We start from the raw sequence: 23097 nt of genomic DNA on the forward strand, positions 1-23097 counted from the left end.
TCCAAATGGACAGAATGGACGGAATGTACATAATTACAATTATAATTTTCTTTTACACCATTTATGAAATAATTCAAAAAGGAAACATATAATAGACAAATAGAATGGGATTTTCAACAAAACAAACATACAAACATTATTCTTAAACAAAAACATATACTGTACCAATCGAAAACAACGATAATAACAAAAAAACATCTTTACATAAAAATTTCTTTTACAATCATACAGATACTTTAATCGTAGAACTTTAAGCGAGACTAATTTTAGCGTTTTAGCGAGTTTTCCCTATTTTCGCTAAAATAAATCTCGCTAAAACACGCCGAATCGACAGATCGCTAAAATTTATCGGCGCGAAATTTCTGTTTATATTGGCTTGATACATTTTTATCAATAGGAAGGGTTTCAGTGCAAAGAAATGCTAGAAAACGAGTTCAGTCAATAATGTAATACGAGTAGTCGCTAAAATTTATCCAACGTGAAATTTTTTGAAATCGTGATTCGCTAAAATAAATCCAAAAAAAATCAAGATTTTCCTGAATATACGCTAAAATTTGTCTCGCTAAAATTTCTACGATTAAAGTACGTAGTGGACACGTAGGGGTGAATGTAGACTCCTCCAGTGGTATCCTATTACACCCGAACTTTCTAATATTTCATCCAGCTTCAAGGAGTTGAGACACAAGAAGTCTTTGTTGGTGCAACATGTTCCATCCTTTACAAGAAAAAATTATGTACATTAGTTTTCCCTTTTTTCACAATACACAACACTGCAACCGCACTGCAATGAGTTCACGAGATTGTATGTAACTTTTTCGTATGTGTTTTTTCTCCCACATTTTTTATTCTCATCAAAGGCGAATTTTTCCTCATGTAGAAAGACCTTTACTCCTGTTGCAAACGATTGACCAAATTCTCAAGCATTTCCAATTTAAGTTCCACCAAATCACAGTCCATGCTCATTGGTAAAATACCTTTAAACAAATGAAAATTAATATCGTCCGCTAGCGGAACGCTATCAATCTCTTGGCGGTCGCGAATACTCATCACATCACGGCGTAGAAGATCAACAAAGTCTGGATCATCAATTATCTAAGAAAATAATTATTTTAGCTCTTGAAGTATCAATAAAATTTTCTTACCGTAATAACGAACAAAAAGATGATTAAAAAGCACTCTCAGTTGCCTGATAAGCGGGACCCCCGTTAATTGTTCGTGTTTTTTTTCAAACCTCAACCCAACTCCGGGCCTTATTAGGACCCCCTCCGTTTATCAATTTTCGAAAATATTTTCAGCTGTCAACAGAAGAGTTCTTTTTAATCTAAATAGCCAGATTTTAGTCTATAATTACCTTATTTTAGGGGTATTTAGAGGTACAATTTCCAAGCAAATTTAGGTCCCCCCGTTTATTACAATTTGAAGATATTTCCAACTGCTCGTTTGTTTTGACCCCTCCCCGTTTATCAGGCACCTGAGAGTAGACACTCCATTAGTTTTGTTCACTCCATTAGTTAAATAGATAAAACCGATCTCAAGAAATCACTCTGAGCACACCGACATGGTTTTCACATGGCAACAAATAAAGAGTTCAAACTTAAAGCAAATGGACTATAATTCGTTTAATTTAATTTTATCCAAATTTTAGCTAAAACGAGTTTCACCAGGCCACTGAGAAAAAGATTTTGGACTTGGGTGCAAGTCAAGAGTACTTTTCTAACCTCATCCAGATGCATAGCCATGAAGGCTGCACAATGTTGTTCAAGTGCTGGCATCTCATACAGCCTTGCAGCTCGTAAAGTTTCACATATATTGAAAGTATCCAACTTCCCTTTCATGAGTTTCAAACAAAACGTCTTCAAAGTGGGCAGAATGTACATACAAGCGAAATGTAACACTTCCCCAATAAGTTCGTCTGGAATCTGCGAAAATAAGAAAGAGAATAATAATTTTTTTTGTTTTTAATAAGCTTTCAACCACGGTTGAATACATTCAAGGTTATTAGTATATTTTTAACCTTTTAACAATGCTACGTTTTTTGCAAGCTCAGCATTGTTTTCATAGCGATTCAGACCTCAGTTCAAATATCGTTAATCTGGCTTCAAGACAAATTCAAAACTTATACATAGGGGGTTGAATTGGAATATTCCACTATCCTAAAAGAATAATAATGAACAACACAGCAGACTCACCACAGCAGTATCAGTATAAACGAAAGTGTATATAATTGTGAACACTTCAGGTTGGATATCATTCAGTGCGATCACGTGATGTCGTGTACTTGTCGTTGAAACGTCTTGGAAATGGAATAATGCTTTGAAGTATTCACTTCGTCCACAGAAAAATAACTGAAAAAGATGAAAAGAGAAATGGTCGAAATGTTGTACTGTAATCGTTTGTAGTAACAGTGTAATAACGGCATAGCATCAGCCTGGGTTTAGGTCCCAGGCCAAAATTAGGTCCCCCCCTGAGTTTTAAGTCCCCCCAAAGATTTGTGAATTTTTTGTTAGCCCCCAGGACTTTTGATCCTAGACACTTTCAAAAAATTGATCCAGTAAAAACGTTTTTTCGCAATGTAAATTGTGTTCAGTTCTAAGTTTAAGATAAAATATTTTGTACACTTTCTATAAAATTATTTCAGGGGAAAATTTTTCAGATTCATGAGCTTCAATTTGAGTAATTGAAACCAACTATTAAGCTGAATTATTTTAGCCGCCACGTTAAGTGATGAGATTTTAGCTCCCTCCAAGTACATAGGTCCCCCCAAAAAAGTGGTGTACTTCCAGCCCCCTCCTTTTTTGGGAAAAATTTAGGGTGTTAACCCCCCCCCCTCAACCAGCAGGGGCTGATTCAACACTTCGTTATTTCAAACGCAATTTGTACTGTATTTTTTTGCTACTTTTAGGTAAAATTAGTTGCTTAGAGCAAGGCATCTGCAAAACTACAGTGTCTTTGTCTGTTAGAAGCAAATATTGGCTTGCTGGTACTTTTTCTATTAGCGTACATCAAATATGGCGGTTTTTAAGTTATCAATGATGTTTTAAAAACGATGTTACCATACATACCTTATGTCCATAGAATCGATGTACGTTGATTTGGAAACAAACATCAGAATACAATGGAGCCTCACTTTCACGTAATCGACGAAGATCATGTGCTGAAAAGAAATCAATTAAATCCGTCAAATTAAAAATGGATGGAGAGAATCAGTGTTTGGGTATTCAATACTAACCGTCAGTAGCATGGTGTAGCCTCTTAACATTCCTATTCCCACACTGTACAATTAAAAAGCCTTGCCAAGGGAGTCACTAAATTTTAAACCTGAATATCTCGCAAAGACCCTGTAACGACTAGTCGATTACATTTTGTGACATTTCACGCTTTCGCGAATTTTCCCCTTTTTCGCGAAAACCAATATCTCACGAAATTGTGTGAGGTCGTAGCCCATATCAGACGCATCTGCTTTTTCTCTACGAAGTAACGTCTATTCCAATTTGCCAAGTCTTCGGGCTCCAAACTTTCGATTTTTTGACGTCACCTTAAAATTCTAATTCGTCAAAAAAATTTGTAGTTACAAATCTGTAGAAATGCTTTACCTTTTTTATCAATGGTGAGCCATTCAGGAAGTTCCATAAAAAAGATGTCTGGAAAACTTGTCCAGTATTGCTGAAAATAGTGAAGAGAAAGTTGAAAAGATGTGAATTTGAGCTTTGTTCAGAAAAGAGGTTTGACTTTCCTTTTCAAGCAACCCCCTCCACCTTTTTGGCATCCCACAACTTTTCAAAAATTGAAAAGAGTGTTAGAAAATTCACTATCCAAGTTCAAACTTAAAAACTTATAAAAATAATCTAAGGGGCTACATAGGATCAATAATATCAAATTTTTATGCGTTGTCATTCAAAAATGGATGTATGGAAAATTTCAGGCTCGAAATCCTGTTAATTCTGTCACGTCAACCGTACTTTACCAGACAATAATCTGTACTTTAAATGGCCGTATGAGTTGAAGACATGACTTGTTGTAGTTGACCTTAAGGGAAGTTATTTTGGCGGGAACTAATTTTGGCGGATTTGGCGAATTTAGACGAAATTCGCCAAAATTAGTTCCCGCCAAAATCAAATATTTTGCTCACTCGCCAAAATAAGTTCCCGCCAAAATTTTTTGTTTCCTTGCCTAAATAACCCCTGTAATTCATTAAAATTGCTCAAAATAAGGCAAAATAGAACAGATTTACGCTGTCATTCCCCAAAATTAGTTCCCGCCAAAATTAAAAAAATTCACTATTCGCCAAAATAAGTTCCCGCCAAAATTAAAATTTTTTAGGATATTTGCTGCCCGCTAAAATTAGTTCCCGCCAAAATAAGTTCCCTTAAGGTACTTTTTTGCTGAAAATTTCATACTCATCCAATGGTATTAATTTGATTCTCGTTAAATACTTCTTTAAAAAATAGTCAATTTATTATCCTCGGGTTAGGAATCTTTTGGTTATGAAAATTTTTTGTCAGGCGGGGCCCCTCTCAAACAGTCTCTAAACCCTTTTTTATTTTCGAACCAATTACTGCGATTGTGTCTCACAAAAAAATTCACGGTTCCTAAGGTTTGGTTGCTTGTACCAGATGATCATGGCTATTTCTCAACATTACGTGTTGGGATAGAAATACTTTAGGCGTACAAACTTTCGCGAGCAGAAACTTTCGAGATTTTCGCCAATTTTGGCCCTTTTCGCGAAAGTAAATGTCTTTAAAAATTCTAGGAAGGGCCATTCGCGAAAGTTTATGCTCGCGAAAAATTCTTGACAAAATAGAAAATCTGTTCGCGAAAAATATTTTTCCGTTAAATTCGAGAAAGTAAATGTCGTGAATTTCGCAATTTTTCGTCCTCGTGAAAGTTTCTGCTCGCGAAAGTTTGTACGCCTAAAGTAGTCTAAAGGTTTGCCCTACTTCTTTTCTTCTAAGTCAATTCCAAACTATGGTTGTAAAGTATTCCAGAAAAAATGTCGAGGAGATCTTTTTTAAAAAGGTGAACCCCTGGATTTTTTTTTTTATTTTTCAGGACCCCCTTGGATTTTTTTCTTCAATTTCTTTAGAGCACCCTTGATTTTCGACCTCGTTTATACTGACCACCCTGGATTTTCAACCCGATTTTACTGACCCTGGACATCACATCTCCTCGACATAGGGGTACAGAATATTCCATTATACCATACCGATGAGCAGAGATGATACGGAATTCCAAGTTGTGTGATCGATGAATATGATTCGTTGAGTTCTGTTGAATGTAGGGTGGGTTGGAAAGATAATATAGAAATGTTATTTGATGAGGATGTTGGCTTTGTTGCAGCTATAAAGAAATTGTTTGGAAATTTTACAGATATTATCGATATTTTCGTTAGCAGTTCCCAGTCTAATGATGTCTATTTTATAAATAGTTTTTGTGATTTTGATTTCATTGAAAAAAACACGAATTAAATCAAAGGTTGGCAGCTTAAAGTCGTTTTTAAATTCAAAGTCATTTAAATTATTGAGTATGAATAAAATTTCAATTTTGTGCTCGTTGAAAAGATTATCGTGAGTACTACCGGATGCACCAAAAATATATTGTCATTAAAATACTTTTTTGGCGCACCCAGTATGTGCGTAAATTCGTTTTAAACTTTTTATCAAAAATCAATTAAATATACACCCCAAGCTGATCACTCATTGAGTCCAAAAAACTTTTATCTCTAGATTGAATTTTTTTTTTTTTGAAATTTTGTTCACGATGATAAACTTATATATACAGTTGACGCTCTCTAATTCGATCTTCAGGGGGAATTGAATTTTCATCGAATAAGGGAGCTTATCGAATAAGGGAGCGTCGTTTAGGGAGTGGTCAGAAAGTATCTACTAGGGGGGTGGAGGATTCTAGGGGGGGTTCCAAATCTTTTTCGAGGGTTTAGGGGGGGGGGGGGTTCCAAATTTTTTTTGAGGGTTTAGGGGGGGGGGGTTCCAATTTCTTTTGGGAAACTCAAGAGAAAATGTAGGAAGTCTAATTCATAGTTTTACGTTTGAAGATTTCAAAAATTTTTCGGCCTGACGGCCGACAACTCATATTTGATCTTGTTGGATATATGTACATTTCATTTTGGCATTATTTGGGTATCATCGCCTTGCCCTTTTCGTTTGTAACATTGAACTAGGTGATGGAAGTAGATTAGTGGCTCTCACAGCTCATCAGAGTGGTTTGAAAAAGTACTTCTTAAAATAAATTTGTCAAAACAAAGTGTCTTTTTAACTAAAATGGTGGTGAAATATATTGAAATTTTCGCCCGTCGACGCAAACCATGGTTACTCCTCCTTAGCATCTGCTAATGTCTTCTAACTTACATACTAACTAACACACACAGGGCTTTGACAGACCCTGGAAAACCTAGAAAATATAGGTTTTATAGGAAAATTCAAACTCAGAGAATTTTATTTTTCAGACTCCTCTTTTAACAACAGAATAGCTTGTATTTTAGGGTCTCGAGTAACCAATCTTCAAAATTTTCTCTTGAGTAATCGAGATGCCTCTGTAATGTCTGATGAAAAATGCTATTCGACATCTCACCATCAGTTTCAAAATAGACTCGGGAAGATTGTGTACATTATCAGTAATTTTTCAGGAAATCAGTGGCGACCTGGCAGGGGGTGCAATGCACCCCCCAGAAAGATCTGAGAGGGGCGCCAAAAAAGCTTTTCAAGGGGGCGCCAAAATTTGGTTGATGTTTAATTGGGCAATTTGGCACCCTTCCACACGTTTATAGCGCCTTTTATAAAGTGTTATGTTAATTTTTTTTCGCGTCCGGCGCTTTTTCTTTGCGCTCTTGCATCTTTTCTCTTGAGTTTTTCCGAAACTACCATCAACATTGAATCGCGAAAAGCCGAAGTAAGGTGTTGTGTATCAACCAGTAGTTCAAGAGGATGCTCACCCCCAGAGAGAATACCAAAAAGATCGAAACTTGTTGATGCTCGCTGTGGCTTTTGTGGTCTTATGCCTGCTTATGCTGACTAAATTTCTCCTTTTTAGTAACTCTTTTAAGTTGTTTGACCCTTCTCACCAAAAATTTTCGTTCCCCTTATCCCTAGCCATTGATCTTTAATGAAGAGTAAAGTGGTGGCGCAAAAGCTTAATTAAGATGATCAGGTAATTTTTCTGAGAAAAATTACCTAATAATTATCAGGTACAAAACTTCAATTTCAAGTATCAACAGCTTATGTATTTTATTTGAGTGGCTTTATTTTTGATGCTATAATATGGGGCATTTTAGACAGATTAAAAGTTGAAAATTGAAAAATTTTCCGCCGGCGCAAACCATGGTTGCGCCTCCTTTGTTCAAAACACCTTAACATTTCAAATTACAAAAAACAAATTCCAAGTTTCTTGACTCAAAGATTCCGGGCGTTACTTTCAACCATACCGCTCTTACAGCTTAATATTTTCACTTAATAATGGAGGGCGCAAATAAGGACAAAAAATACCAGGGGCACCAATTTCATAGTTTGCACCCCCAGAAAATTAAGCCAGGTCGCTACTGGGGAAAATAAGCCGTAATTGTTTCCAAATCTTACAGAAACTCAGAGAAAACACTTGATGATTCTTGTCTTAACCCTGTTATACTTTAACTTAACAGGGCTAAACTAACTCCCTTACCTTATTTTGACATAAAAAACTGTCATACAAACAAATAATACTCTTTGTACCGCATCTGTATGAATTCTTTTTCGCGTAAAAATTTTTCTAGTAGGGGGGGGGGGGGGTGCGAAAAAATATTGGGCCTTATGAGGGGGGGTTCGAAAATTTTTTCCAGGTTAGGGGAGGGGGTGCGAATTTTTTTTTGGATTTTTCAAAATATCCTCCACTCCCCCCTAGTAGATACTTTCTGACCACTCCCTTGTGAGAGTTTCATGTTGACGGGGACTTTCAAATTTCATCGAATAAGGGAGCATATCGAATAGTAGAACGTCGAATAAGAGAGCGTCAACTGTATTATAAATATATATTTTCTGTTTTATTACTTAGTCTTTACTTTAGCGTCCATCAAAAGCATAAAGTCTTAAATACTGAATACTGAATTTCAAATCCAAAAGAAGTTGGATTAAGTTTGAGAAACTTTGTTGTCCCACATATACCCAGATTCTTCATTACTTACAATAAAAGTTGAATTCCTTTTCCATTCGTTCGACTTTTTCAGCAGCTTGGAACAAATAACATTGTTTCAACAATATCTTGATATCATCGAGCTCTTCCACGGGAATTTCCATACGATCTTACGAAAAAGAAAGAAAATTGAAAACAATACATCTTTTCGACCGTAGCTACCAATTGCCGCGCGGGCATTTTTATCCCACTTAAACCATCTCAGTCCTTTTTTCGCACCTATAGACAATAGAAAAATGTGTTAAAAAAGGACTGGGACGATTTTAGTGTGATAAAGTAGACAATGCCGCGCGGCAATTGGCGGCTACGGTCGAAAAGGTGTATTAGGATAAACGATAAACTTTGGAAGGTCGGATTCATCAACCCTCCATAGATGTAATTTTTTCAGTCTTGTAAGTGCCTAGAATTCCACAAGGTTGGAGCGTTTATAGTTGATGCTACAAAGAGGGGTATGTCACAACAGGTTGGACCTCCTCAACATGGATTATAATAAGGTTTTTTATTGAAAAGCCCGATACAAATACCAACATGGGACATACAATAATCACATCAGATTCCAATTTCATGTATAAACAGCTATGTTGACGTCACTTTTTCGCCCTGGAATTGAGCCCCGCTAAGGATTATCAACCCATTAACCTTGCGCGTGTATTATATTACACAGTACAGTCTCCATAACTGGAACCTTTCTGTAACTCTAATCAGTAGCGTGGTGGGTCAAGTAAACTGGGGAGGCAATTTTAGAAGATTTAGATTTTGGCGGCCCCTGTGAAAAGTAAAAAGTAACGCGAGCGAAGCGAGCACGAAAATTTTTGGGTAATTTCTCTCTTTTTGGACGAAAACTGCCATATCTAAGGTGTAAAAGAGCAACGGGGCGCCGAAATTAGTAATTAGAGGCGTCTTTTTGCACCCTTTGTATTTCGGCGCCCCTTTGAAGAACATCCGCTGCCACCCCCTGCCACCACGCTAATGACTCTAATGTCTCCTTCACTCGGACAAGCTTGTTGATGCCTTCTAGTAACAATCCCGTCCAAACAATTCTCTATAAATCGAACGAATTTCAATTCAACGTGCGTGTTCGAGGTATGGTGATTCTATTGTGATTTTTTCAGCCAACAAAGTTAAAGAAGTGGAAAAGCTCAATGATTTAGAAAGCTTAGTAGTAGTAGTATATTCACCTGGTGGCTGTCGGCGAAACCCGGAGTGAGGGAGTCTATCCCCTTTTCTATTTGCAAAAGACCTGGGAGATCGAATGCTGAGGTGGAGCGCCACACCTACTCTCAGCTCCCAGTAACTTACCGCCTAGATCAGATTACCCAATCTAAGCTACTCATCCGCTGAGTTGGCGGTGACCGGGGATCGAACCCACAACCCTTAGATTGTAAGGCGAATGCTCTACCGACTGAGCTACCCCACCAGAAAGCTTACCAGTATAGATGTATTGGATGAGTAACTCAAAGGCCTTCGTCGTGACCTAACAAAAAGAAGTATATTAGTTTCAGTTTAACTTGTAACCTGGTTATTAGCCTACGAAAATCCCATTTCATGCTAATTAATTCCCGCGAAATAGATTAATCTTGTGAAATTAAAACACGTGGAAATATGATTGTGCCAAGTTCACGATGAAGATGACACACGAGAGGCCATACATGAGGCGAGATTATACCATTCCTCCTTATATTCTCTTATCAATAACTGACCGAATTTATTGGTCGGAACCTTTTTGAGCAAAATTAAAACGATGAAATCATTAAAACCAAAATTTGTTAGAGTAGGGTCCCTTTATCAGGAAAAAAGGGTGGGCTAAAGAAAAGTCGGAGAAAAACATCGTTAGTTACAATTGAACACTCGAGTGTGTTATAAATCACCAGAGATATAAACTTTTCACCTTTTGGTTATTGATTCGAATGTTGTTTCTTTCTTTCCATTTTGTGGTGAACATGTGAGCGAAGTAAGGTGAACGAACGGACAGAACCAATCGGTGGGCAAAGAAATTGACACCGTGAACTGTGAAGCAAACATCTTTATACGTATGCTCAGATAAACATCTGAAAGGGAAAAAAGGAGGAATTCATGATATGCACCACTGGAGAGTCTTCTGAGAACTTTTAGAATCTTCCACTTAAAACTCCTTTTAGAATCGTCACTTAAACAATAGAAAAAGTGACGTATTGGGTGGAACAAAAACAGAAAAGTTGCATAATTTCGTGAAATCATTGCAGTGGTACATCATGATTTTAAACCAAAAGAATATGGAATTTGCGGCTCGGGAGTGCGGGTATTTCGTACACTAACAATAGTGATCTGTCATTAACAGTAATGTAGTACCGTCTCTGCGTCTCTGTAATGTAGTCCCCGTATATCTGGCCTGTTCTTAGACATGAATTTTTCCATTTACTCTTGACCCTTTATTTTGAAGACTGAGTTTTAAGCATAGGGGCATCAGAAAGATTTTTGAGGTCCTTTGTAAGAACCAGTAATACACGATACGGTTTGAATTTTTGCTAAATTTTGGCCAAATCTTATCTGTACAGTTATTTCCAAGATAGAGTGCCTCTTGGGTCTGTATAACAATCGTAGTGCAAAGTATTCGGCTACGGTACGCGAGGTCTTGGATTCAATCCCCGGCCAAGTCAAAGACTCCGTACTTGGTACAAAAAATTGTGCTTAATCCCTAATTGCTTGGTGCTAAGCAATAAAGAGAATGATTAGGGTTTTGGATTCTGACTTAGAGGCGTTCAGTCATAATCCAACAGATGGTAGCTTCGCACCATTGCCTTTTCAAGCAAGTGCAAATGCCAATTGTCTGAATCTGCGGTTCCTCTCGTACTGAGCAGAATTACTATTGCAACAACCGTACTCATCAGTAGGGTAAAACTAACCTGTCTCACGACGGTCTAAACCCAGCTCACGTTCCCTATTAGTGGGTGAACAATCCAACACTTGGTGAATTCAAGTGGATTAATCCATGGAGAGTAGCGAGATTGACACCCTCCCTACATTCGCGTAAGCATCTATCGAAAAGGAGAGTCTTTGGTGTACCTCCGACTCGTGGCAGCAAAGTTTAATGAGGAGAACATATACTTGATACCTTTTGAAAAATTCCACATATGCATTTCTTCGTATACAATCTTTGGATATTGCTTTGTAATCTTTTAACATCTTTTTGATATTTTGCGTCAAAGCAGAATATAAACATCTTTCACCATCGAAAGTATTGGCAGCACACTTTGCACCTGTTGGGAAAAATAATTCTACTAATCATTGTTAGTAAAACTAAGGACCATTTCTAGAAAATATTCGGGTGACCCAGAAAATATGCTTATAAAACATGTATCAATTCTTTATCTGAAGTTTTTTTTTATGGTTAAAGATAAAATCAAAATAACAAACAAAAAACAAAAGGTTATCAACGAAAGCATCTAAATAGTTAGTACACTGTGCAGCTAATTTTATATGGATACATTGCATCGGTCAGTGTTCACATTTATCATAGAGGCTTAAAATATAATAATTATATTTAAAAAAATATTAAACAGCTCCAACCAAACGACATCAAAAAATAGAGTAGCCAATAAAAACCTAAAAAAATCATGAGAATAAGCAAATTGAAAGCTTACCTTTTTGTAACAAATATTCCACCAGTTTCTCATGACCACATAAACACGCATAATACCTGAAACGAGAATGAAGAAACGGTCATTCATATTTCATATACACTCAGGCAATTTACCATACCCTTTCAGCGACCGGTTACCAGACGCTGCACACTTTCTGAAATCACTAAAATATTGGTAAAAACAGCCTTTTCAGTCGGAAAATACTAAAAAGTGTCCTTTTTGGACATCAACAGACGCTGTCCTACCTTTTTAAAATATGGCCTGACACACTTCGCCCACTTGCTTTTAGATTATCAAATTATATGGAAAGATTTAAGTGCTTGTAGAAGACATCTGGAAATTTCAAAAACTCCACAAGAACTACTTTATTTTGCTGCTCAGATTTGTTTTTAGCACAGCAATTCTTCAAGCAAGCTCACATGACATAATTCTAAGTGGCTCTGAGTCTTCTTACTGCTTATACATTGCTATACAATAGAATATTCTATTGACAATATCTTAAAAAGTAAAAGGCCCTTTTATTAGAGTTTATACCATTCCACTCCGAGTATATTTTCCTACTTTACTTTGTCCTCTACAAATAAGTATCTTGTATAAATGAACATACAGTGGAGTACTGTCCCATTTGTCTCTTACGTTGACATCAACTTCTTCTGCTTCCACTATGTTCCTGAGAAGAAAAAAAATTATTTCAAAATTGTGATTATTTGTGACGCACTTGTCAATCGGTACCACTACATGAAAAAGGCAACTAGAGCCTTAACGGGAAGTATTTCCTGAACGGGAAGGTGAAAATAACCCGAAAAGGAAACTGTTTCCAGATTGAAAATTTCATAACTTTTCTGTTTCCAGTTTTGGTCAAGTACTTTTCATCGTTCCAGAACGGGAAATAGAATTTTTGTAAACAAAGTAGATTTTTGTTTCCCGATCGAGAAAAAGTTTCCAAATAGGGAAGTTTTTAATTGGGAATGGGGAAAGTAGAATTAAGAAGCGATTACCCGGTGGATTTCTTAACTACCTGGTGAATATTATTTATTTTCCCTCCTTTACAAGAGGGACAAGTTTTTCACCTTCCCATTCGGGAAATATTCCCCGTTAAGGCAATAGTTGCCTTTTCCAAAAGAATTCTTCTTCTACAAAAATTCTTCTTCTTTGTAAGAATAATATTGTTTCTGATGCCCCCTTTTTTGGGGTTTTCATGATATGCAATGTCTTCTAACATTACATCCGTACCTAACAGCTGATTGGTTGCAAGTGACCTATTGACTAATTTTACGTCACTAACAACCAATCAGCTGTTGTTGGGCCTATGGTGTGAAGACATTACAGTGATGCATATCATGAATAAACAGAATTCTTCACCATATCGAAGCTCTGATGGTTTTACTGGCAAGTTTTAACAAATCTTTGGTTGTTCTTGGGTCTATTTCATGGAATTTTAATACTCAAATTGATTAGAATTAAAAGATTAAGAAAGAGAAAGGGTGAAAGAATAAGATACGAGATAGGGGATGTGGAAATAAGCCCAACTATACAGTAATGTGGATCAATAATTTTAGTTTACAGACAGTCACCAACCAGCACCAACCTAACCCTGGGTTTAGGTACAATCAAGGTACGCCGGACTCTAAAATTTTAGAAATGAAGGATGAAACTTTAGTTTTAATTCTAAAATTTTGAGTGAGGATAATCAGACTGACTTCTATTTTACAAGACCATAGTGTGCAGAGGGGTCCAGCCCCCAGAATTTTTCAAAAAAAGCCCTGGCTAAATTCTAGAAACATAGCCCCCACCTTCACAAAGCAAAATATCAAAGAAATTTTGCTTGAAAATTCTCGATAAATTTTTTTTTTCAAGAGGGATAAAACCTTCCCCACAGCTTAGATTTTTAACATAATTTAAAATATCTTCAACCTATCAGCTCTGCCGCCAGTTCTATTACACAACATTCAGCCCCCCCTAGCAAGGTAGCCCCGCAGTATTTTTTGAAAAATACAGCCCTAATCAAGCAAAATGGTTTATCCCCCCCTAAGCTCAGGGGGGGTGCTACTATGCAAGGTATAAGTTACTTACTTTAAATCAAACAAATTTCCAGTGCGACAGAAATCAAACAGCTTGGTGATATTCTTTGTTGACATCTGAAAAAGTCAGTTAATTTTTTTTCCTAAAATTGTATTACAACAAGACTAAAACACACAAAGAAATACAGCCGCTTGAAGTTCAAAAATATACCGACGTCAGTGCGATCAAGACAAAATCACAGTAGAGCTGGCAAGTTAGTTGGTCTTAAAGGGGCTGTATTTCTTTGCGTGTTTTAGTCAGATAGTTGTTGTAATACAATTTTTTGCACAGAATTTCATGCTCTATCAGATACCTATCCTACTCCTTATTTTCGGCCTAATCCGCATCCCCCCACTCAAAAATATCTTGTAATATTCTGTTCTTTGGAATGGACTAAAAATGGCTAGGTCGTAGAAAAGATGTCACGGAACCCCAGGCTTGGCCCCCTACTAAGTTGTAATTTTGTAGATTAAGATTATTTAACTCAGTTACGGTTACCAAAACCTTGCTGCTGCTCAAGCCACTCATCAAAATAAAAAAGACAAAATTCTTTACAAAACAAAATCAAAAATTTGAAATAATAAAACTACTCTTAGGTACCAAATAAACAGCCCCCCCGCTTGTTAATTTTTCGATTTTTTTCCAACCCTCCTCCCGGACCTTATTAGGACCCCCCCCTGTTTATAAATTTTTGAAAAAATTCCCAGCTACCAAAAGGAAAGTTCCTTATTTTACTCTAAAAAGCCTATATTTAGTCTATTTTTATCCTTTTAAGGGTTTTTTTAAGGTCCAGGTAAGGTTTTGCAACCCCCCGGTAATTAGGTTCCCCCATTTATTTAATTTGAAAAAATTTTCCAACCCCCCGTTTATAGGAACCCCCCATTTATTTGGCACCTAAGAGTAACCATTGATTCTGAATTCAAAATTTGGATTTCGATTCAATGTTTGACTCGTTCGTTGTGTTTATTACATACAAAGTTTCAAAAAACCCAAAGTTAAAGAATAAGCATTAGGCTGTACTAAAAAATGCCAGTTTGCCCTCAACTGACCGACCTTACCTCAAAAGGTGTTGTGGTATAGGGGTCATCAAATTTGGCTAATGCAGAAGCTACTAAGGTTTGATTCCTACTTGCAGTGGATAACGAGGCAAGTGAACATACCTTACCCCTGGTCAACCCATGCTACATGAGGAGGGGAATTGGGTAGTCAGTCTAAGGTGCTGACAGGACATATAGTTCCCAAAATAGGCCTTAGAGAGCTACCTCCTGCAACTCAACCAAATAGAGATAGAAATAGAAATAGAAAAACAAAACCTGCTAACCTAAAAAATTGTAATATCATTTTAAAGAAGAATTCTTTTTTCTTCAAATCAAAACGTCTAATTGTCCCTCTTGTTCTATCATAAGCTTAAGAATCGTGAGTTGCCTTCTAGCTCTTCTCTTTTCATTTTACCCAAATGTAAAAAGAACTTTTATAAATCGACCAGTGGACCCACCTCAAATAAATATACCTACCTATACGGTAGTCTAAGATAAATTGTTACAAAAGAAAGGAAAAGTAGCCGAGTAGAAAATAAAAAGTCGCGCAGGAATTTTGTCTGTGCCCGGGTAAAAATTTAGAAGGGGCTCAATCTAAAGTACGTTAATTCATCATTTCCGCAACACTGTTCCTCTGCAGCCATAAACGGCTTTAACCCTCGCACAATATTTTTCCAGTGCGCTGATTGATTGTTTAGGTCAGGTGATGACAAACAAATGATAGATCATGTATATTCAAGGTAACTCAAGCCATCAAAACAATAATAAGAAAGTATCTAGTACACATGTTTACTAATAGACCTTAAAAAAGGTTTATTACAGTACATAGAATTTGACCGTTTGATTGAGATTCAATTGTTTTTGTTAATCAAATTTCAATCAGCCGATTGCTTCCTTCGATGAAATCATCCGAGCATAGACCTTTTTTTAAAGAGGCAGCCATGTTGAATAATTATGTACTCCAGCATAAAAACAATGATACAGCCAAGCATAATTACTGTATCATGCATATTTTAAAAATTATGCATGGCTGTATCATTGTTTATATGCTGGTGCTGGAGTACATAATTATTCAACATGGCTGCCTCTTTAAAAAAAGGTCTATTGGCCAGGCAATGTCAATCAAACTGTCTGATTACCAAACTAATCGAACTCAATTGAACTTAATTACCAAACCAAATCAAAATTCCGGTAAAATTTGAATAGTTCGATTGATGTTCAATGTGTTCGATTTACGGTTTTTGTTCACAAATCATTCTCGGAGCGCTTAAAACTTTTCTGCTCATCCAATGATTGTCAGTCAGGCGCATCCTGGCAAATGAACGGGGTATTTTTCACTTGCGATTGGTAGTAAATGCAAGGGGTCGAAAACAAAAGTGATGTAATAGCGCTTAATACCCCACGCAGTCTATGTATGGTCAGATGATAATAACATGGAGTTTAATGCTGTCAAGTTTGAGCTGCTGAGATATGGCCCAAACACTGAAGTTAAAGCTGAAACACACTACACAAGCAGTAGCAACATTGAAATCAAAGAATATGAATATGTCAAAGACCTTGGAGTACTGATGTCCAATGATTGTAAATTCAAACACCACATCAACAATGTTCTTATCAATGCTCGTAAAACCTCATCCTGGATCCTGAGAACTTTTAGAACAAGAGCAGCTACACCAATGCTCACTCTCTGGAAATCTCTTGTTCTTCCAAAACTCATATTTCTCAATCTGGGAACCCATGGCTAAAGTGATAACAAAGTCTTGAAATTCATGGAGCTTCATTCAAAAATCATTAACCCCGAAAAAATCATACTGGTCAAGATTGAAGGCATTCAGCCTTATCGCTGAAGAAGACGTGAAAGATACATGATCATCTACACGTGGAAGATCCTTTAAAACCTTGTGCCTAATATCAATCAGTCAGACGGGTTACGACCTGTTTTCCAACCCAGACTTGGAAGATTGTGCTTTGTGAAAGCCCGAATCACAGAGAATCAGTTGCCCTACGCAATCCGACTTTTTCTTATCAACCCGTGGGCAATTTGTTCACTCTCCCTAAAGAATTGAGGAATTTAAGTGGATGCCCTGTGCTAGAATTCAAAAAGAAGCTAGACAAGTTCCTTGTTTCTGTTCGGGATGAACCTTCTGTTCTAGGTGCAACAACAAATGCTGCATCCAACTTAATCAAACATCAAATCAATAATCCGCAGGCCGACATTGGATTGTTCACCTAGATGGAAGAACATCGAAAGCACTTCCAAGTATTCCAAGTAAGTAATTTAACCGGGTTGGAAATATTTTTCTTCATTTTGAAGAACCGCATAGATGAATTTTTTTTTCCATGGGTCAATTTTTTCTTCGAAGATTGAAGAAACTTTTAACAAAAAAATAAAGTTCCCGGTTTTCTTCCTTTTTTCCCGTTTTCAGTTTGAAGTTCATTTTTATTCATTTTCACGCTTTTAGCCCCAGACGTCCTATCTCATTTGCACTGGGTGACGAATACCCCATGCAAATGCTCACCCCGTTCATTTGCCAGGATGCGCCTGACTGGTTGTTGGGAGTCGTTTAGGCTAGAGCTGTTGCGCTAGCAATAACTGGAACCATTTGAGCTACAAAAACACTGATCGAACTTAATCGAACTGCGATAAGTAATTGAACTGAAGATTTTCCGGTAAAGTTCGATTACTGTTTGATCAGGTTGGGTAATTGAACACCTATCATTTGATTTTGTTTGATGAAATTCGAACACAGTCAAAAATTGTGTGACATTTTTGGAAAGTCAAAAAATTGCTCTTTTTGGTAAATTTAGAATAAAATCTTAAATAATCATTTTTAGGCTTTGAAATTTTACACCCAGGGTCGATGTCTTAGCACGGTATTGTCATAAATTTTTCAGAAGATTTATGGGGATTTTGGGACCTCATTTTATAGTCGGGTACCTTTGAAACACCACACTTTTAGAAAAACTATTTTAACCTCTAAAAACTTGAGACATACTCTATCTGACATGGCAACAGTGGTCAAAAAAGGTGCGAAAATATTGAAGATTTGGTGTGATTTTTGAGGTTACTTTCGGTGGATTGTAGTAACTCAAAAAACCATCAAAATTTGAAGATTTGATTTCTTCTAATTTAATAATCTATCTTGAGATTGTGATTTAGTTTATGATTGATGTTATAGTCATGCAAAACAAATAATATGATCTTATTAATAGCCTTATTAGCTTTAGCTTCACACAGGAACAGTGAAAATGGTGCTTTCTACAAGAGTAACCTTAAATATACAAACCTTTTTGTTTATCAGTCATAATTTCCATGATGAATTAGCTTCTATTACCTTATCAAACAATTGCCAACAAATATCCACTTTTTTTTAAGCCAATTAGATGAAAAAGGGTTTATGAAAATTGTGAATTGGTACCTCAATTTTAGCCCCAAAAATTACAGCTTATAAGAAATCCAAATTAGTTTTTGCTTAGAATGAGGCCTACTTGAGGCATATTTAAATTTTGAGCAATTTTGCTTCAGTAGGTATTGATTTATAAGCTTTAGAATGAGGTAACCTCATTCGGGTAACCTCACTTAACCACATCATATTTTTAAGTATACTCAGGATTGAAGTAACCTCTTAAATTCGTGTTTCTTCTAAAACAACGAGAAATTTCTATACTTGAGTTCTTCAAAGTTTTGATATGGTAACCTCAAAATTCCACCAGATATGGTATCAGATATGACAGGAGGTAGAAATGTCACAAAACCCCCCTTTATTTTTGACTGTGTTCATTCAATGGTTTGATTACGAAAATCGATTCGATAAGGTTCAGTTGACATCACCTGACCTGGCATGGTACATAAACTCAATTTGAAATCAGCAATTTTAATAGCCAGACGATGTCAATCGAACGGAATCGAACGAAAATTCCAATCGAATCATCGAAGCCAATCGAACGCAATCGAATATCAATCGAACGAAAATTATGGGTAAAATTCGATTGATTCGATTGATATTCGATTACGTTCGATTGATATTAGATTACGTTCGATTGATATGCGATTACATTCGATTGATATTTGATTACGTTCGATTGATATTTGATTATGTTAGATTGATGTTCGATTACGTTCGATTGATGTTTGATTACGTTCGACTGCGTTCCACGGGTGGTCGATATAATTAGATTCCAATTTACCTCAATTCCTTTCAAGGTGATACAGAAATCGCGAACCGGCCAAACAGCCATCATAGATTTTGCGGGCAACGTGACATACAGCCGTCTTTTCTTCGATTCATATCATCTTGTTTAACGCTTCAAATGTTGAACGAGAATCAACGTTAATCAACAGAATCAATTAGTCGAACCAGTCGAATGCATAAGCCAATCGAACGTAGTCGAATCCATCGAATACATTAGTCAATCGACGCAAACGATCAATCGAACACAGTCGAATCAATCGAATCAATCGAATCCCGGCACTAATCGAACGCAATCGAATCAATCGAGAAAATCACGATAATATTCGTTGGCATTCGATTGCGTTCGGCAATCGAATTTCATCATTCGATTGCGTTCGATTGCGTTCAATTGATTCGGCGTTCGATTCGTTCGATTGACATCGTCTGGTAATACCAGGCGTAGTTAATCGATATAATCGATAATCTTGAGTAATCGATAAAATTGATAAAGTAATCGATGGATTAGATATCGATTAACCGATAGAACCGATAGGTGATCGATACTCAGATTTTTCCTAAGCTCGATTATTTATCGTCAATTTTGTCTCTCAAAATTCCACCAGATATGGTATCAGATATGACAGGAGGTAGAAATGTCACAAAACCCCCCTTTATTTTTGACTGTGTTCATTCAATGGTTTGATTACGAAAATCGATTCGATAAGGTTCAGTTGACATCACCTGACCTGGCATGGTACATAAACTCAATTTGAAATCAGCAATTTTAATAGCCAGACGATGTCAATCGAACGGAATCGAACGAAAATTCCAATCGAATCAATCGAACGCAATCGAACGCAATCGAATATCAATCGAACGTAAAATTATGGGTAAAATTCGATTGATTCGATTGATATTCGATTACGTTCGATTGATATTAGATTACGTTCGATTGATATGCGATTACATTCGATTGATATTTGATTACGTTCGATTGATATTTGATTATGTTAGATTGATGTTCGATTACGTTCGATTGATGTTTGATTACGTTCGACTGCGTTCCACGGGTGGTCGATATAATTAGATTCCAATTTACCTCAATTCCTTTCAAGGTGATACAGAAATCGCGAACCGGCCAAACAGCCATCATAGATTTTGCGGGCAACGTGACATACAGCCGTCTTTTCTTCGATTCATATCATCTTGTTTAACGCTTCAAATGTTGAACGAGAATCAACGTTAATCAACAGAATCAATTAGTCGAACCAGTCGAATGCATAAGCCAATCGAACGTAGTCGAATCCATCGAATACATTAGTCAATCGAACGCAAACGAATCAATCGAACACAGTCGAATCAATCGAATCAATCGAATCCCGGCACTAATCGAACGCAATCGAATCAATCGAGAAAATCACGATAATATTCGATTGGCATTCGATTGCGTTCGGCAATCGAATTTCAATCATTCGATTGCGTTCGATTGCGTTCAATTGATTCGGCGTTCGATTCGTTCGATTGACATCGTCTGGTAATCCAGGCGTAGTTAATCGATATAATCGATAATCTTGAGTAATCGATAAATAATTGATAAGTAATCGATGGATTAGATATCGATTAACCGATAGAACCGATAGGTGATCGATACTCAAGATTTTTCCTAAGCTCGATTATTTATCGATCAATTTTGTCATTGATTGTTTATTGATTATAGATCGATTATACTTCGATTAAATTAAGTATCGATTAAAAATCGATCGGCTATCGATTACATATCAATCAAAAATTGATTAATCATCGATCAAATAGTTAATTGATCAACTATCGATTCGTGATCGATTATTTATCAGATTTTAGGGATTGGTACTTTATTACACCGTTTAACAGTGTCGACTGCGCACGCGTATGAACAATTTTGAATTGTTTTGATTTTGGCAACCACGGGAAACTTCACTCTCCCCCGTAAAAAATGGTAGGTAAACATCCAGTTCTCATAAGAAAACCCAGCAGAGAAATGGTAGGTAAAGAACTCCTTTTAATCATAACTTCTTTTCCTCTGGATCAATTTTTGTGAAATTTTCAGGAGAGATCCATAAAATTATCATTGATATCATGTTCAAATATCTAAATTATTCTCTCTAAAGGAAAGAAAAAATGGCAATGTTTACATTTCTCTAACCTTCTACAGTACTAAAGTGAGCATTTTTACCTACCGCCCCTACGGTGGAGATGGCGAGACTGTTAAACGGTGTATTGGATTAACTTTCGCCTTCGCGAGATTAAATTTCTCGATTTCTCGAATTTTCGTCATTTTCGCGAAATTAAAAGCAACATTTTTCGCTGATCTCGATTGGGATGTACTTTTGAATTGAATCCAATCCCCTGGTAGCATAGGGCCTAGAAAAGCTACTACACTCATTTTTTTTATACATACAGTAAATTTTGGCTGAAGCATTCTCAAACCCTCTGAAAGGCTGAACAAAAAAAAGTTAAAAAAAAAACAAGGTTACCGTTTTATTTAGAGAAGGGGCGTTATTGAATGGTTTGCCTTTTTGGAGGAGCATTATTAATTCCAAAGCGGGCGTTTATTCCAAGTAATACGATATGTATGAGATTTGGCGAATTCCAGAAATTTTCTTTACTTCATTAAATACCTTATCTTGGCCCTTTTTACGCCGGACCTTATTAGCGTTATTTTTGGGCTCGTTGGTGGAATAAGGGCCGGCGTAAAAAGGGCCCGTAATGTAGTCAATAGTCGGTCACAATCGATATATAACCGATAACGATACGTGATCGAAGATAAGTAAATAATAGACTTTTTTTTAAAGAGGCAGCCATGTTGAATAATTATGTACTCCAGCATAAAAACAATGATACAGCCATGCATAATTTTTAAAATATGCATGATAGAGTAATTATGCATGGCTGTATCATTGTTTTTATGCTGGAGTCCATAATTATTCAATATTGCTGCCTCTTTAAAAAAAGGTCTATTGATAAGTAATCAATGCATGAACGATAAGTAATCGATGATTGTTAACAATCGATACATGATTGATAAGTAATCGATAGGTTGTCTGTAGTCGATATGTGATCGATAAGTGATCGATAGCTTGGAAATAATCGATTGCTGATCGATACTCAAGATTTTTTGAAGATCTGATTACCTATCGATTCTATCGGTTAATTGATATCTAATCCATCGATTACTTATCGATTATTTATCGATTACTCAAGATTTACGCCTGGGTTAATAGATGGCAGATGGAAAGGCGAAAAAGTCTATCGTGCATTCATGTGTTATCCTTGTAATGCCAGAGCTTTTGATTACTCAATGACATTAACCCAACAAAAGGTCTTATCACAGAGGCCTTCCCTAAAACCAATTAACTTAAACAATGTCAATGAACAAATTAATTGTAGACTCACCTCTTTTTCTTTTTGTTAGAAATTATCATTGGATATTTATGTGTGAGCGATTGAGACATCCAAGAAACTATACTGACCAATGTCCTATTGTTAAAGTTGAAGAAGAAATCAAAAATCTTCGTTTTTTTTTTCAATTCTAAAGTTATAAATTTTTCTGTTTCACCTCAGCTTTCAGTCCACAAACTCTTCTATTTTTTTTTAGCAAGCCGGTCTAGCATTTTTAGTTCGAAAAATAGTTTGTTTACATTTTTCAATGGTGTTTTGCGCATGCGCGATATTTTAACACGCGCGTTGAATTGATTTCCGCGCGCGCGTGAAGGAGAACGCGGATCTTTTATTTCAGTGAAATCGAATTAAATTAAAAATTGTTTCAAAAGAAATTGGCAGTCCTCTGCACTGAATTTTTATTTTTTGAAACTTTTAAAAAATTTTGAAGTCTTAAAATCATCCACTGAAGAATATCTTTTCAACGAGGTATTTCTTAGTCTGAATCGCATCGCAGACCTCTACAAAACCCCAGGTAGTATACGGAGCACGAATCCGTTAGTTGATGCCAGCAGCCTAGGTATTTCTGTTGTGTTATTTTGATTATATTCTAAG

At 36.4% G+C, this 23097-nt stretch overlaps 1 protein-coding gene across 1 annotated transcript; it reads right to left on the minus strand.

The window, feature by feature from the left end:
- Positions 1-637: 637 nt before the first annotated feature.
- LOC136809736 (ankyrin repeat and BTB/POZ domain-containing protein 1-like) lies at positions 638-22712 on the minus strand. The gene is made up of 14 exons (XM_067066284.1): positions 22498-22712; positions 13869-13933; positions 12403-12465; positions 11796-11851; positions 11267-11411; positions 10064-10223; positions 9604-9649; positions 8168-8284; positions 5204-5337; positions 3594-3663; positions 3063-3154; positions 2190-2345; positions 1719-1919; positions 638-1092 (listed from the first exon to the last, which is right to left on the minus strand). The coding sequence occupies exons 2-14, from the start codon at positions 13931-13933 to the stop codon at positions 886-888; spliced, it is 1512 nt and encodes a 503-aa protein (XP_066922385.1). The 5' UTR covers positions 22498-22712; the 3' UTR covers positions 638-885.
- Positions 22713-23097: the final 385 nt, after the last annotated feature.

This window comes from Clytia hemisphaerica, unplaced genomic scaffold (assembly GCF_902728285.1).
Source record: "Clytia hemisphaerica strain Z4C2 unplaced genomic scaffold, Clytia hemisphaerica genome assembly, whole genome shotgun sequence".
NCBI lineage: Eukaryota > Metazoa > Cnidaria > Hydrozoa > Leptothecata > Clytiidae > Clytia > Clytia hemisphaerica.